This window comes from Anolis carolinensis, chromosome 2, assembly GCF_035594765.1.
Source record: "Anolis carolinensis isolate JA03-04 chromosome 2, rAnoCar3.1.pri, whole genome shotgun sequence".
Taxonomy (NCBI): Eukaryota; Metazoa; Chordata; class Lepidosauria; order Squamata; family Dactyloidae; genus Anolis; species Anolis carolinensis.
Window position 1 is genome coordinate 147,076,135 of NC_085842.1, and position 17,621 is coordinate 147,093,755.

General features: G+C 40.2%; 2 protein-coding genes across 2 annotated transcripts in view; one reads left to right on the top strand and one right to left on the bottom strand.

The window, feature by feature from the left end:
• Positions 1-17,621, top strand: part of pgs1 (phosphatidylglycerophosphate synthase 1) — an 80,635-nt gene that overhangs the window by 61,880 nt on the left and 1,134 nt on the right. The gene's annotated exons all lie outside the window — the stretch shown is intronic.
• dnah17 (dynein axonemal heavy chain 17) overlaps positions 1-17,621 on the bottom strand; it is a 130,752-nt gene that overhangs the window by 23,718 nt on the left and 89,413 nt on the right. The window contains exons 57-65 of the mRNA XM_062970774.1: positions 15,288-15,521; positions 13,211-13,375; positions 10,901-10,996; positions 10,071-10,288; positions 8,437-8,644; positions 6,848-6,963; positions 3,101-3,293; positions 1,886-2,121; positions 1,189-1,311 (exon numbers count right to left, since the gene is read on the bottom strand). Of these exons, the coding sequence (XP_062826844.1) occupies positions 1,189-1,311; positions 1,886-2,121; positions 3,101-3,293; positions 6,848-6,963; positions 8,437-8,644; positions 10,071-10,288; positions 10,901-10,996; positions 13,211-13,375; positions 15,288-15,521 (1,589 nt within the window). The remainder of the gene's footprint in view (positions 1-1,188; positions 1,312-1,885; positions 2,122-3,100; positions 3,294-6,847; positions 6,964-8,436; positions 8,645-10,070; positions 10,289-10,900; positions 10,997-13,210; positions 13,376-15,287; positions 15,522-17,621) is intronic.

Consider the following 17,621-nt stretch of genomic DNA (forward strand, 5'->3'; position numbering starts at 1 on the left):
CTGGAAATCCTAATGTTTTACCCTGGAGAACATGATTTAGTACAATGCAAGATAAGTGCTACATACTCTTCTACTGTAACCTACATACATAAGGCTTTGACTATGTTAGACAGATATTAAAGAGGTGTTATGTGAAAAAAATAAGCCAGGCAACTGTAATGGAAAAGAATGGAATACGTGTCTACTCCTACAGGAAATGCACATGAGATAGTTTGGGTGGTTCTAAAGAACCTTTGTAGGAGCAATGGTGCCCTGATAGAGAGCAACTGGTAATGTAAGACAAGAAATGCACATCAAGGGTAAATATTTTTAGGATAAATCCAAAAATCATGAATACTGTATAGGCAGAAAAGCAGAGCGTGTTATAAATATTTGTCATTGTTATTTTTCAAAATGCTTCCAAACAACCTGAATGACTCCAGATGACAATCATATGTCATTTCAAACACTGAGAGGGTTGAGTATCTCCTGACTTCTAAATGGCACATCTTAAATGTCAGCCTATACATATACGCCTCTAGTTGGAAAGTATAAAAGTATATTTAAATGCATTTGTGTGTACAGAGAGCTGTTGCAGTGATCCTTGAAGATTAGGCATGCTTGGCATCCCTGCAGTTATCTTAAGCATACACATCTTCCAGCAAATCTTTGAACACACCTCTTAAAGGAAATGAAATAAGACCGATGGCAAAACTAGGAAGCTTTTTTGTGTTAGAAGAAGGTATTATTTTCTTGATGCTTGCAAATGCACAAATACCAAAAAGAAATATGCTTGCAATTTCGGGCCCACTTAAAAGCAAGAGACTAACCCTCAATTTTTATCCCAATAAGAAACATACTAATTTGCATCTGGAAATAACTATAACATTTCCCAGCAGATGTGGTGTGGGGTGCGAGGAGAGGCTGTCATATACTAATCCAGGAATTCCTCGGCAACAATTTCCACTGCAAAACAGAAGGAAAGTCAAGAAAAATATGTAGCAAATTCTGCATTTCCTTCTGACCTTGAAAAGCAAATCAAAATGGGAAGGGAAAAACAAAAGCACACTGGTGGAGTTCCTGGTTTGTTTTTTTTTTTTTTTGGGGGGGGGGGGGGCTTTATGAAAAACAAATAAACTCACATTCAGAATCATCTGGGTTTAAAATCAGGAGCTTACTGTGCATAGGCAGGAGGAAGAGTAAACCTACTTTCCTTTCTTGATGGTGTTTCTGCCCAGCAGAGGATCCAGTACAGGCTCCACTGTCTCCCCAATGTTCTCAATGAGCAGAGTGTCTCCCTCAGAAATAGCTCGTTCAATGATGTCCAAATAGCTGCAGAACCAGATGAGGACATTTTAAGCAGGACACATAGCACTAAAACATGCACAAGCAGCTTTTACACTCTACTGAAGATCCTGAAACAATTTTTCTCACAAACATTCAGAACAGTGGTGAGCAGTAAAAAAGGTGCTTTAAGTCTGTGGACTTCCCCATTTCTGCTACTGCTAGCCATGTCAGGAATGGAGTCTGGACAGAAGCAGTATCTATCTATTACCTGTCTTATATTGAGACAAAGGTTTTTACTTTTGAAAGTGACTCTGTCCAACCATCATGGATCCATATTCCTGTCTCTCCCAAACTCATAGCATTCATTGGGGTCCTTTGATCCTTATGGATCAGTTTGGGGATTAGAAGGGATGCTATGTGGAAGAGAAAATTCTGCTTATCAGCACTGATGTGAGAATTGAAACTCAATCCAATGCACTAGCTACGAAGAAGTGTCCCACACTTATGAAATTTGAAGAACACCACTTTGGGAGCATAGGACTGCTTTGCTTTGAATCTGTAGGAAAGCTTATATTGAGAATAAAAGTCAAAGAATGAGAACAGAACATTTGGTCTCAACCTTTTCTGTCCAAGACGGATGGCCTTTAGGTCTGCTCCATGTTTGTTCTTAATCCACTTGATCCCTTGGAGCTGGGCATCTACAATGAGTGGCCAACGCTCTGTATTGCACAGGATAGTTGCATTTTCTGATGACATGCGGTCGCTGGGGAGACCTTGGTTGTTCCATGTTGCTATATCTGCATCATCTGTTAGGAGGCTCAAAGGATCCAGATCAGGAGTGATAGGAATTGGCACCTAGTGAGGAAGAGCATCTCTCTGAGGCCATAAAGACATAGATTATTTTAAAAGAAATATCTTTATTAAACATCAAAAATGTATATAGTATAAAACAACATATACAGGAGAAACTACAAAAAACACTAGACTGTTGGTCATGGCTCCATGCTCAGAGACTGTTCAGAACTGCTAACTGGGATGGAGTGTTGAAGTCTAAAGTCTTGCTTCAGATTATATGTATGAAACAATATATGAAATAATGTCTTATTCACATTAACCTGCCTGTATTTTATGGTCTTCTTGAAAACCTTTCTGGTGCTTTTTCCATTTGAGGTGAACTGAGTGTATACTGGGAACAGAGTATTCTTGGGGTACCTCACAACCTCACAACCTCTGAGGATGCCTGCCATAGATGTGGGCGAAACGTCGGGAGAGAATGCTTCTGGAACATGGCCACACAGCCCGAAAGACATACAACAACCCTGTGATCCTGGCCATGAAAGCCTTCGACAACACAGAGTATTCTTGGTTGTGGTGCCCTGCTGGTAATGCTCCCCAAGGTGAATGTCTTTTAAACACCAGGCAAAGGCCTCAGGCTTTTAATCTCAGAAGCATAATTTCTTTGGTAATAGTTTTCCAGTGTGGCTTTTTGCTGTTGTCTGCTGTTCTAGTAGTTTATACAAACTGTCCTGCACATTTTGAAACTGAAGAATAGCATGCATTAAAAAGAGGAATCCACTTGTACCCTAACTTTGCTGGGGTCAGAATTTTAAATTCCCGAGTAAGGCAAGTAGGGATCACTGGGATATAGAAAAGTTGCGCTTTTTAAAGTGTAATTTCCTGAATCTCCTAGCCTACACTACAAGTAACTTTTCCATGATTTGGGATTTTCTGGACTATAACATGAAGTCTTGCATAAATACCTCTGAGGATAGATGCTTAGCTGCAAGTTTAAGCCAGAGGAACAAAAGCCTAGCCTATTATTGAACTTAGTTACCTTTAGCTGTTGTAAATAAGGAGCCCAGAATTTGTCTAGCAGCTCAGTCCTGTATTTTTTGGTAAAGTAGCCAACATAGGAAACAAATGCAGTAATTAGGAGTACGTCTCCACACAAAGTCTTTTCCTGTTCACGGTAATTTTCCACAGACTCAGCCCAACGTACATTTTCAGATGCTAAACCACCAACGAGCCTTGAGAAACATTTCAAAAAGGAGAGATGCATTTGGTTAGTACAATGCAGGACACCCCATCACCACCACCACCACCACCACCACATTGATATTCATCACTAGGGCAGAAGAAATAAACACTTTGCCTTACAATGCCTCTTGCTTAAGGTTAAAAGTGACCAGCATCTTCATACCAGGGCTACTTTCATATTCTGCTGCTACTATAACTTTGAGATGGTGCTCATAAAAACTTCCCAGATGTCCCTAATACTTTGTGAAGTTAGTCTGTAAGAGGTAAAACTGTCTGTTAAACTGGCAGGACTACTAGTCTTATTAGCTATGGCATGTTGCGCTCCTTCTGAAGGACCAGGTTCTCAGCTTGGAGGTGTTTTGGATTCAGCATTGCTCTTGGAAGGTGAAACACTGTCCGTGGCTATGAATGCCACCACTTTTGCCCAACTGCACACTTTCCATGTGAAGAACCATTTGGCTACAGTGACAACATTATGACTGCATTCCTGCAATGCACGCTGTGTTGAGCTGCCTATGACAAATGTTCAGAACGTAACATCACTGAAACATATGTCCTATCTGTTTTGCGCTTAGAAAGCCTTGACCTTGGACCAATGACACTTGTTTACCATTTATTTCAATCTCAAATCAAAGTGCAGATTTTGACCTACAAAAATTATAAACAGTTTGGAGCCAGATCATATTCATCCATATGAATCTTACTGGGATTATTGAATTAACAGACTAAAAATGAATACTAAAATATTACACTACTAATTCTAGTAACAAGAATACTTTACATTCAAAAGTGAAAAAAACAAAACAAACTTAGCCTCAAGAGGGCTGGGCTGTGGCGCAGCTGGCTAGTAACCAGCTGCTATAAATCACTACTGACCGAGAGGTCATGAGTTCGAAGCCCGGGTCGGGTTAAGCCTCCGACCATAAAAAAAATAAAAAAAAATAGCCCCGGCTTGCTGTTGACCTAGCAGCCCCGAAAGACAGTTGCATCTGTCAAGTAGGGAAAATTTAGGGACGCTTTATGCGGGAGGCTAATTTAACTAATCTACAACACCATAAAACTGCTCACGAGGAAAAGAAGAGGAAGAACAGCCACCAATGGACGGTGAAGCAACAGTTCCCCCTGTGGCCGGAATCGTGAAGCTGGAAAGATGTTAAAAAAAATGCCTCTGTGTCTGTCTAAAAAACTGAATGTTGTTTGTCTGTTGGCATTGAATGTTTGCCATATATGTATTCATTGTAATCCGCCCTGAGTCCCCTTCGGGGTGAGAAGGGCGGAATATAAATACTGTAAATAAATAAATAAGAGAAAAAAATGCTTATAGAAATGCTAGAATTACACTCAGCTCTAGAAGGTTCTAACCTATTTGTCTTCAGAGATCACAGAAAAGAAAATGTGAAACAAGTACTTTTAATAAATAATAAGTAGGCGCTTTCCTTTAAAAGATTTCATTCAGTTGCTGGAATCTTTAGGAAGATATTCAATAATCAGGGCTAGAGTCCCCTTCCACTTCTCTCAGCTGAGGGATGGAGCACCTCACCTCCGGTAATTCACAGCTGGCCTGTCTCTTGCAATGATACTACTGCAAAGATGCATGGCTTTTTGTATATGCGTGTGATATACCTTGCACAACTTCTGGTAAGAGACCAAAAGCACTGGTTTTTGAGACTTTCCGAAGATCAAAATAAACTAATGTCTTGAGTTTCTGCAGGCCCATAATGAAGCAAAGAGTGTTACTTTCTTTTGAACTAACAGACTTCCCACAATCTAATTGCAGATTCTCTAAACAAACAATGTGCCCTTGACTCGCAGTTCATGAAGCATTCATTTTCTGGTAAGGTTTCATAGCATGCTGGGAAGTATAACAAGTCTCTTCCCAGGAGGATTAACCATAAGCCTTTGAACTTCTGACTCTGTATATTTAAAATAGTTGAGTGATCCCTTCAGAGTTTCAAGTTTTTAACATTATCTGCTATCCATATGCAATAACATTAAAACACTTCTAATTTCATTTTGATGTATGATTTTAATATCTATTGCTAAGATGTTGATTTTGACCTCTCTGGAAAATTAATTTGCAAAAATAATAAATGCTTAGATTCTTGAGATTCTGACTTAAAGCACCATACTCACCACCCATGGCTTATATTAAAAATAATCACAGCTTGATTTTCATAGTACTTGGTGGAGCAATTCACAGTTCGTACTAGCAGCACAGTTATTACCATCTTCTGGTGATTATACTTTATATGAACTTATCTAGGGGATAGCAATCAAGGCTCAACACTAGACTTAGTCATGTTGACACATGCAGAAATTGACTTTTGCAGCATCTTAGGATCATAATCCTGTTCTGCCTCTTAAAAATGTCAAAGACAAAGAAGTACGAAACATTGATATTTCCTAAAGCCAAACTACAGAAAGCCACACAATTTTTTGCGGGTTAGGGGTGCAGTACTTCAATGTAAGAAGAAAAATTGTGAATAAAAAACCCACTACAGTAGAGTCTCACTTATCCAACACCTGCTTATCCAACGTTCTGGATTATCCAACGCATTTTTGTAGTCAATGTTTTCAATATATCGTGATATTTTGGTGCTAAATTCGTAAATACAGTAATTACTACATAGCATTACTGCGTATTGAACTACTTTTTCTGTCAAATTTGTTGTATAACATGATGTTTTGGTGCTTAATTTGGAAAATCATAACCTGATTTGATGTTTAATAGGCTTTTCCTTAATCTCTCCTTATTATCCAACATATCCGCTTATCCAACGTTCTGCCGGCCTGTTTACGTTGGATAAGCGAGACTCTACTGTATTTGTTTTTACTTGAGAGAAGACCTCTCTAGGAATCTCAGGATCCACCAGCACAATTCATTGGAAACTGTCAACAGAGTTGTGCTGGAAGACAGATATTCCTAAAGAGAACGTATTAAGTTAAGGCCACAAATAGAAAAGGCCAATTGCCATATATTAATATTAATTTATTGTGTCAGAAGCGAACCGAAGGTGCAGTTGTAATGTATTTGCACAATGGAGGACCTTCTTATAGCAACACCAGAGGCACTCCCAAGTGGCCAGCTACTTGACATTTAGTATAATGCCAAATTTTTAACTTTGTTCATGTTTTCAAATACATTATATTGGTTATAATTATAGAAAGAAGATCCATAACTGATATATTATATCTGAATGACTGTTATTATTAGTAACGTGGACACAATTTTAAAACTGTGCTTACTACATTTATATTCTAAAAAATCTTGTGGCACTTTCTCTGTGTTTTTCACCCTTTCTTTAATCTTCATAACAAATGTGTTGTTATTTGGACTTGGATTGTGTAATGATGGTAAGAGCTGCATTTGCCATCTTTTTTTAATCACTTCAAAACAATTGGCACATACATTTCATATCTTTTTGGGAGATGAAGAATTCATCTCTTCCACATGCTGTTTGGCTCATAGTAAAATAGGAAATCAGAGTGGCAATCAGTCAATGCCAACAAGGAATACTCCTCACAGAATTTGTTAACACAGTACCTGTTAGCCAATGAAATTACTCTGTTAGTTGCGTCAGCCTCTTGCTGGCATTTGATTTTCTCAGCGGTGGCTTTTTCAAATTCGGCAGTGAGATTAGCTAAGTTGGCATTTAGATCCTTTAAAAAATAGGTTTGCAATTACTTTCATGAAAACTGTGGTCAGTCTATAACAACAACGGGGCCAAATTTGGACCAGAGAGAAAGGTTAAGCTAATAACTGATCTACAACCATGAGGCTTTCGCTCATCTCCTTCGCTGCTCCTTGTCCTTCCAATGCAGAAGAGGGAAAGGAGAGGCAAAATCAACTGTTTATTCCTATGATCAGGACTGAAGTAGCTCTTGGAAGCTCTTAGTCTTCTCCTTTGCCTTTTACCATTTAGGGAAACCAAGAGAGCAATATTACCCAATGCTGTGAGGCACAGTCTAATTCAGGCATGAGCAAACTAAGGCCCCGGGGGTGGGGGGCAGATGCAGCCCTCTGGGTGCTTACCTCAGCCCCCCCTCATTTTCCCTGTCCTCTCAGCATAAGGACACAGTGGCCTGCCACATCCGTATGCAGAAAGGACAGGGGAGGAAGGCACACAGCAAGTGAGAGCCTTCTGGAGTGCTCTCAGCCACTGCATGTCTCGCCCTCCTCCCGGCATAAGGATGGTATGGGTGGCCTCATCCTTATGCTGAGAGAATGGTCCGAGGAAGGCACACAGTGGCTAAGAGCCCTCCAGAGCGCTCCGGAAAACAGCCCGAAGACTGGGGGAGGAGGATCAGGGAAGAGGATCAGGGCATTGTCACATGTTCATGTCCATGTCTGGTCTAATTTCATGATGGGGACTCAGCTTATTATTTGAAGCAACTGGTGAGTCATTGTTATGGTTCCTCCATCTTCCATGTGCAAGAAAGATGGTGAAGCTACCCCAGCCATAGTATTGGCTAGAGGACCATTAGCTGTGAAGCTGGCTTCAGTTTCCTTAGGATTTCCCGACTAGGGAAAAATCTGGGTAGAATGGAGGAGAGTTCCTGACTGAAGTCGAATTGTGAGAGTTTCAGTTCATGTGCTGGCTGGGGATCCATGGCATTAAATGCAAGGTTGTAACCACTGATGTCATCTTGATCCTTAGGAATGGGGAGTGGATGTGTAAAGGAAGAACCCAGTTCCTGGACCCCCAGAGTTCCTCACCTCAGTTACAGAAGTTCCTATTTTTTACTACACAAAATGTGTTTTAAAACTGCACCCAGAAACATCTAGTATCTTCCTGTGGAAAACAGGATGCCAGACAAGGGGGAGTTTTGATTTGAATCCAGCACAGTTTTTCTGTTCATCTAGGGAGCTCAGGTCACACCACTGTCATGAACTGGGGACCTACTGACTCAAGATGACACACTCAGCTCATACACTGACTCTCCCTTTACAGAGACATAGGGAGAATGTCAGTTGAGCACTACAGGCATAATTTGTTAACTTGCATATAAATAATGAATTTCCTTGCTCAGCGCCAGGGGCAAATGTCAGTTGTTTTGAACAGTGACATTTACTTGGACAGGACTGCCTAGGGCTCTGGCACATTACCAAAGTGAGGTTACTGTGTACTTAACTGCAATCTTGTTTTTAATCATCGTGAGTTTGGCCTGTGCCTCTGCCAGTTCGTTATTAGCCTCTTCCAAGGCCTGGCGCTTGGGTGCAACATCACAGTAGACTTCGTAGAAGCGAACAATGTTCAGGCACCAAGAACACAAACCAGCTGCAGCCGTAGATTTAGACAATATAAATTCAGGATCAAAGGTTCGATCATTTTGAAATGGTCTGCAGACAAAAGCATACAAAGTGTGGGAGGTAGGTAGTGGGTGTTATACAGGAAGAAGAAAAGCATCTTTAAGATTTGCAAAGGGACCACAAAACAGATTATCATGTCTACATGGTTTATAAGAACAAAAGATGTCAGGACGGATGTACAAATGGCACACTGAAAAGAGAGGGTGGCTGTACTGCTAGCCTGATTACACACCATCCACTGGAAAGGCCTGTGTTAAAATATGAGCCACACGAGCCCTGCTTGCCCTGTCTCATTCCTTGTGCTTGGCCTTAACTCACTGTGGGACTGGGGGTGTAAAGTGAATTTATACATACTTGAATCCTATAGGATCTTAAAAGAAACAGTTGGAAAAACTTTTTTGGACTGTACTATAATTTCCAGAATATCACCTCTTGAGGGAAATTCAAATACCGTTTCAATTCTCCTTTAGCTCTTCTTGTAGGAGCACAACATGCTAAGGATACTAAGGAGGTATGCAGCCTCTTCCCAGTAGAACTGGTAGGATCACCCAGGATAGGAATGATTATACTTTTTCTATGCTTTTTTGAAAATAAGTGCAGGATTCTTTTTCAACCTAAGGACCAAATTCAATTTCAGAAACTACAAATTGGGGCAGAGGCAAAAGCAAAAGGTCAGGACCAAAAATGTCAACATATTTCAGCTTAAAGCTCTTATTTACAGTAGCTTTTGAATGTTGTGGAAAGAGAAAAATGTCATATGAAAGGTATGGTAAAACATCCATAACAAAACCACATACTTGGCCTGAATGGGTCCTAAGTTTCCAATTTCTGTTTTAAACTTCTGTTCCCCAAAGTAGAATATAAAGCAGGTCCTTTGTTGTTACAGGAAGAGAATCATGTTTTGTATTTTGTTAAGTATGTATACACTACTTAATTCAGGAGTGAGCAAGGTGCATTTTCGTGCTCTTTGGGGATCTATCTTGCATCCTACGGTAAATGTCTCTGGGGACATGTGGGCATTTCCAGTATGTATATGGTTCCACTGGTCATATCAGGCTCAGGAGAGGCTTTTAAAAACAAACAAAAAAAATCAGGAAGTGATTTTTTATTACTTCCTGTTGTTTAAAAAAGTCTCCTCTGGGCCTAAAATGGCCCGGGAGGCACAAAGCTGACAAAATACTCCTATGGCCCCAGAGAGCATTTGTACATTTTGGGAATAAAAGCGCTTGATTGGGGTGGGGGGTAAGATCTGTTGGCTGTGTCCCCTCAAGGTCTTATGAAAGGATAATGTGGCCACCTAGCCTCCCACAGTTGCCCACCCTGGCCTAGCTGGTAGATGTGGGACCCTGGAGAGGTGAAACCTAGGTAGATACTTGGCTTTTGCTAGCCTCTGATTCAATAAGGGAATTGCAGCAACTTCCTTTGATGTAACAGGATTAGAGGAGACTCTCCTTACTTAAAAGCTTTCAAACAGGGCTCTGGAATATGCTCTTTGTCAAATTTCTTCAGGGCATCCAAAAATGTGTCCACTTTGCCCATCATGACTTTTGCTGCCTTCCAGCTTCTGTCTTTTGGTATCTTGCCACCTGGAGCTGTAAGGATCATTACGGCAGCTGTCACATTAACCACAGCCTCTGGAGGAGACCCAAAAGACTTTAGTTCTGTCAGGTTATTCTAGAAAGGCACAGAGCAAGACAGAAAGGGAGAGAGAATGAATAAATGATGGTGCAGGATGTGGTAAGAGAGAGAAAATTTTGATTTTCCATGTGTTATGTCAAGGTAATCAGCATTCTGTTATAAAACAGTAGACGTTAGTTGCCCAAAGGACCCAATAAACACAATATTTAAGTGTTAAATAGTGATCTGAGATGTTTGTTTTTGGCAAAGGTGGGAAATTTTAATTGCAGTAGATACAACCCAGGACAGATATATAGAAAATATGATGCAGGAGGAACAGCATTTTGGTGTCACTTATTGGTTCCTCCTTACAGGCAAGGTTTTATCTGAAGAGACTCAGGCTGCAAACAGTCTCATGTTCACATCAATTTCAGATCTGCCATTTCTACTGAATTTTTGAATTAGAAGAGTCCAAAAGAGTTTGGTGCCTGTTTCTAAATGTTTCCAGAATACCTAAATTTTCAAGCTTTTTGGAGTCTAGACATGGAGTCCAGAGTGGAAATGGAGCATCCCAAAAACTTTACTCTTCCTGTAATCTCATTTACATTGACAAGCCTTAAACTTGAAATTAATGTATCATGCGGCCCATTGAAAAGCCCAAGACTGTACCTTATTGAGAGTGTCCAGTGCTTGCTGAGCAGCAATCAGAGCTGGTTCAGCTTTGGCTAAATCAGTCTCACAAGCCCGTTGCTTTTCTGTTACGTTCTGGATAAAAGAAGCACAAGATGTGAAGAATAAATGATACAGCTGCTGCAAATACATTAATTTTATGTTCTCCCCTAACTTTTAATTGAGACATATCTCTTATTCAGCCTCCAGCTGCCCCAATTTAGCAGAGGCAGTCCCAACTAATCTCATGTCATCTTATTTTTAAAATGTCCCAGTTTCTTTCCTCCCCTCCCACTTTCTTCTTTTGTCCAGCTTTCTTCCATTGCTGCAAACTGAAATCTAACCAAATTTGTATCAATTACTCAATGGGTGAAGCGGATAAGTGAGGGTTGAGTCTTGGTCTTCTTACAGCAGGTTAAGGAAAAAACAAACTGCGGTATCCTCTCACAGCTTGTGCATTTTTCTCCATTAATAATTTTGGCCACTTAGATTACATTCCAAAGTTGCTTGGCCAAAAACACCCTGATTTTCATCTATAAAATGTTGGAAAGCATGCTCTTATTATGGGAACCATTTTCACAACTAAGGGCTGAGAAAAGGAGAGTACACTTGTGAAAAAGCAAACATATCACATTGTTCAATTCTCTCAGAGGCTTTCCACTTGGAATCCATACCAGAAGGTAGAAAGTTAAGGAAGAATGGACTAAGATCAATTGCCAGAAAGAATTCTACAAAAAAAAAAAAAAAAAAACACAGAGCAAATGGTGGTTCTGAAGAGATCAACGTCATTTCTTTATCTTAATGTAGTCAGACATATATGGGATGGGCACATGCATGTTGGTGTAATTATATACTAATTTAGTTATGTCAATTGTTCAACAGATGTCCCACCTTTAAGCTCATCTGCTGTACGATAGTTGATTGGTCCCGACCTTCTGTTAAAATGGTGGGAAAGGGCCTTGTGGAAAGATTGGCTGCATAGGCACCCATGTTTACGCAACCTCCAAGGTGCTCTATTTGGTAGTGTGAAAGAGCAATGTGACAACACAATTGCACATATAATCATACTTATGCTAATGTTGTGTTTCAACAGGACACTGGCTCATTATTGATATCATAGCTAAATGGAATGATGCAATATTTTTAATGTGACAGGGGAGCCGCCAGTGGTGTAGTGGGTTAAAGCCTTGTGACTGCCAGGTTCAAATCCAACCTGGGGAGAGCACGGATGAGCTCCCTCTATCAGCTCCAGCTCCATGCGGGGACATGAGAGAAGCCTCCCACAAGGATGGTAAAAACTTTAAAACATCCGGGCGTCCCCTGGGCAATATCCTTGCAGACAGCCAATTCTCTCACACCAGAAGCGACTTGCAGTTTCTCAAGTCGCTCCTGACACGAAAAAAAATGTGACAGGAATCCATTGTGATAAAACTTGTCAACAGTTCCAGTCTTCAACATCTGTAAAACAGCACCTTTCCTTCTTATTTCTAACCATATGTCTTCTTGCACTGACATAGTTCATAATAAACTGTGCTGTGGCACAGCGAGTTAAACCGCTGAGCTGCTGAACTTGCTGACCAAAAGGTCCGCAGTTCGAATCCAGGGAGCGGAGTGAGTTCCCGCTGTTAGCCCCAGCTTCTGCCAACCTAGCAATTCAAAAACATGCAAATGTGAGTAGATCAATAGGTACTGCTCTGGTGGGAAGGTAATGACGCTCCATGTAGTCATGCCGGCCACATGACCTTGGAGGTGTCTATGGACAACATAGGCTCTTCGGCTTAGAAATAGAGATGAGCACCACACCCCAGAGTCGGACATGATAGACTTAATGTCAGGGGAAAACCTTTACCTCTATAGTGACTGACTGGAGACTTGCAGGAACTTACTGAAGCGCCAATTTCTGCTACACTGCTAGTTTAGCTGAAACATGTTAGGCGTGCAGTAACATTTAGCATGCATGAGTCAATAATGCCTCAGAGAGGGCAGCAGTTATAGTATCAGATAGTACGAGTGATCCTTCTTGTCTGTCTATCCCAATGTCCTCTCCTCTTCCCTCTAGTTCTCTCATCAATTCCCTAGAAAGAAGCTAGATTAGATTAGCACTCCGAGTAACTTTCCCATTTTAGATTCCATAATAAAGCCTCTTGTTTGTTTTCCTATGCCATTTCTGCTTTGCTGTTTAATCAGGATATCTAGCTATTGCTCACTATCAAGAAAGACCAGCTAACATTATGCTTCTCTGTAGTTTTTGTTTTTTTTTTAACTAGAAGGATTCTTCTTCCCACCGAGGACCGGATAGGTTTCACTTACCGTGTTAATGACCTGCACTTTCAGTTCCTCTTCATCAGCAATTGTTTTCTCCCTGCTGACCTTGTCTGTTTCAATCCCCACCACTTGGATGAGTTTGTCAGCATCTTCATTTTTTTGTTTGAGCTCCAGTTCTTGAACAGCAAGCTTAGCTTTTAGATCATCAACCTATCAAGTACATTAATAGGAAAAGCAAATTCTGTGCTAAAATAAGGTGTATGAGGTGTATTTGAGTTTCATGACCTATTCCGCACCACATCCCCATAAAATGCATTTGTCTGTTTCTGTGATCTGAGGTAAACAGATTTGCTCCTCAGAACAAGATGCACTGTTTCATTCTTCATTGCTTCCATGACATCATCATGTAGTAAAATCTGGTTAGTCACATAGAAACCGGTAAAGATAGTCTTTTCAACTTTCATTGATTGAAACTGAGAGCCATAATGATAACATATCTGGCTAGTTGTGTGATGATATGAGATTGTCATGTTGCTTCCATCCTCTCAGAATGAAAGGGACTCCCATAACCTCAAAGCAGAGGGGAGCGGCTATCTGTGATGAGGCAGCATACAATGCATGAAAAAAGCTATTAAGCATAGCAGTATTAAATGTGTGTGTGTGTGTGGGGGGGGGGGGGTTGTGTCAAACATCTAAAATCTCTTTTTGTCTCGCCATATTTTAAAAGGTGAGAATTCAGCATATCCTATGCCTCCTTGTACAAAGGTTGCACTTTTCACTTGCTCTAGATTGGATGAAAATGAACTCCCGTGTATCATGCTGAAGGTGCTTGTGCTGTGTGTGTGTGTGTGATTTGGCTGATCTGCTTTCATTCATGTCCTTTCTCCCTTTGATTCTGTGTTCCTGCATGGCAGGGAATTGGAGTGCATAGCTCCTATGCTCTCGCCAACACTCCAGATTGGGTATGGAGTGTGCATCCCCTTTAAATCCTTCTGCAGAATTCTGGGGTTTGTAAGTTTAGGGAGGCCCAGGACCTCTCTGGCTGATAATATTAAAGGCCTATCCCTAAACTACAAACTCCAGAAAATAAAGAGGATGTACACTGTATGCTTACTCCAAAATGTAGTGTGATGAGGTCTGTGTGTTTCTATGATTCTCCTACTTCAGATCTAAGATGACAAGGGCAAAGAATGATGCTTCTCCCTTTGGTCTAATAGCTCCAGTCCTAATTTGATTAATGCATAGGAGATTTTAATGAAATTAAATTATGCCCAAGAGACTAGAGACCCTTAAAGTGAACATTATAAAGAGTTCTCATCTCCATCCTGTTTCAAAGCCAAAATCAGCCTGGGCAAGATATGAACTTGGGTGCAAGGTAAGAGGAAAATACAGAATGGCAGCTTAGCCTTTTCTCTGTGAGTTAATTTTTCAGCTCAAAATTAGATATAAGAAAAATATTGGAATTTTTTCCATGCACGCTCTATCCCGGTAAAGGGAACTTGATTCTGAGCTGGAAAATAAGCATAGGAAAAAATATTAAGCAATCTTTCTCCATTCTTTTTTCTGCAACTTTAATGTTGAAAACCCTATGAAATTCATGGGGTCAATGTAGTCAACAGAGAAGTTGAAAGCACACATACACAAACATTAAGGCTAAAAAGCTGGTTAAAAAACAACAATGCAGGTGATGAGGAGTCATGCAGTTCCATATAGTGTATTATTTGAGTTGTTATGTACTTGCAGGGAAGGTTAAGCAATGAATTAAATATGATCAGAGCATGCATTGGTCACTCAGCTGGAAAAACCTTTAGTCATGTCTAAATAATGTAACTTCTTAAAGGATGGAGTATCTTTCAGATTATCTCAGAGTGGGTAAGCAACTACCTTACAGAATGTGCCATTTCTCACAGATTAGCTCTTGGGTTTTACAGAAAATATCAGAACATTTGCATTCTTCACCTTTCTTCAGTGACTGTACAGCATTCAGTGCATGTGTTAGGTTTACATTAACCAGATACTAAATGGCAATTATCTGTACACAGAGGAATAATGAACCCAATAAATGATCTTGTAACTGTCAGTTAAGAACACCAAAAAAATGTCAATTCATTCATAAATGTACCTGGGAGGCTGTACTCTGGAGCTTCATCAAACCATTTTCCAGCCTCTCAATTCTGGCAATCAGCTCCCTCCTTTTTTTAGCAAGCAGGTTCTGATAAAGTTTGATCTGTTCCAGGAAGGTCTTTGGAGTGGTATAATTATAGCGCCTCTCAGTGCTCAAGTAGACTTTGGACATCTCATTAACTGTCTTGTGTACATACGACATAAATAGGCTGATGGAAGCCTTAACATCTGGCTGTAAGAGGAACCACAAGATATCAGTTGGCCTCTTTAGAGAACAATGGCTCAGAGGAGTAGTGAATAAAAATAGTTCACCAGTGAAACTTACTAAGGCATAGCAAAATCCACATTTCATCATTTTTTGTCACTTCAGCACTGAAGAGAGGATGAAATGTATTCAACCCATGCTATTTTCTAAAACAATCAAACTAAGCAAAGGTTTTTACTATATGAGAGCTCCTTTCATCTTAGTTCCCACTTCCAATCTTTATCTAGTTCCAGAATGCATACTAAGTTGGTAACTGCAATTAACTGCAATGAGCACAATGCTATTTATCACCTGATTTCTTTTGTGAAGAAGCTGGTATGTTGTTGCTGAATGAATGCTAAGGGCCTGAGGTTTTGCACACCCCGGTTTCCTTTGTTTAAATATGCAACATGAGTATTGCTGTATAATCCAGAGCCTATTAATGTTTAATATATTTAGAAGAGGAAATAATGTATGCTGTAGAAAAATGAAGATATAAAGGTTTCTTCTGGTGAATATTAGCATTAACTAGTCTCAGGGGGACACTAATGTTAATATGGCTCAACAAATGGAATGAGACTTGATAGTGTTAGACTTGCACCACTGCTTTTTATCTGCCACACATATCAAAATCAGAATATGCAAAGATGGCAGACAGCAAGTCCTTTCCAAGAAAGGAAAGCTTCAGGCAAAGATTTATGAAAGTTGGGCTTTTAGCAGAATCTCCTGCACTGTTCCATGTGTTGTGTTAAATAGGTACTGTAATAAGAAAAGGAAATATATTGACAGTGATTTAGTCTGTGTTGTTGAAGGCTTTCATGGCCGGAATCACAGGGTTGTTGTGTGTCTTACGGGTTGTATGGCCATGTTCCAGAAGTATTCTCTCCTGACGTTTCACCCACATCTATGGCAGGCATCCTCAGATGCGATTTAGTCTGTTTTTTATTATTTAGTCTGTTTTTATTTGTGTACTTAATGTTTTTTTAATCTATTGTACATCACTTCAAGGCTCCTGGTAGGCTGATATGTGATAAGAAACTAGTTGAGCTTTTATAGTCCTTGAAGCTATTCTGATTCAGCCTGGTGGACCTTACAGTTCTTGAAGCTGTGAATTGATTTCTTCCATACTAAGAATCCTCTATTGTCTTTTTCTGGGAACTCTGCCATGGAGTGAGGCTCAGAGATAAGAAGTTGCATTCTGAAAACTTACTGAAATTCACTGAAAAACAAGTGCTTTGTATAGCTTATTCAGCAAAACACCAGCAAGGGAGGGGTAAGAAAATAAGGCAGGTGCCTCATTGCTTTCTCTCTTCTTGCCTAAACAACATTTTCAGACCAAACTATTGTTACTAAAGATTGCTATCTTTTCAGGGTTTTTTCTGCAGCCAACAGCTGTTTCTTTAAATAAAACGTCATTGCTCTGGGGATTTGCTGTCTGTCTCTCCTTCTCACGCTATGAGGAAAATTCTCATGATATGAGAGATGAGCAGTAAATGGTAAATAGATACGTTCTAGTATACAATTGCTTAGGTCCCAAAATCCCACAACATCTGGTACAGAGGTTCACGCAAAGCTTTTTAAAAGCTGCAAAACTTAAAAATCTTAAGGTCCATCTACAGTGCAGAATTAACAGTCATGGCTCCATGCTTTCGAATCATGGAATGCAAGTTTAATGAGGCACCAGCACTCTTTGGTTAAGAAGGCTAAAGACCTTGTAAAACTACAACTCCAAGGATCACATAGCATTAAGCCATGGTAGTTCAATTGGTGCCAAATACCATTAATTCTGCAAAGCAGACACATCCTCAGTGACCAAGATGGCTTTGTAATAATGAGATGGAGGCCTCGGGGTAAATGTGCTTCCAATACTTCCTGCCTCATATCAGACAAGTCACTGATGTGGCTTCTTCTAACTCAGAGGTTCCCAACCTTTGGTCCTCCAGGTGTTTTGGACTTCAACTCCCAGAAATCTCAACCAGTTTTCCAGCTGTTAGGAATTGTGGGAGCTGAAGTCCAAAACACCTGGAGGACCAAAGGTTGGGAACCACTATTCTAACCACTGAAAATAAACCAGGATCAAATCAAAAT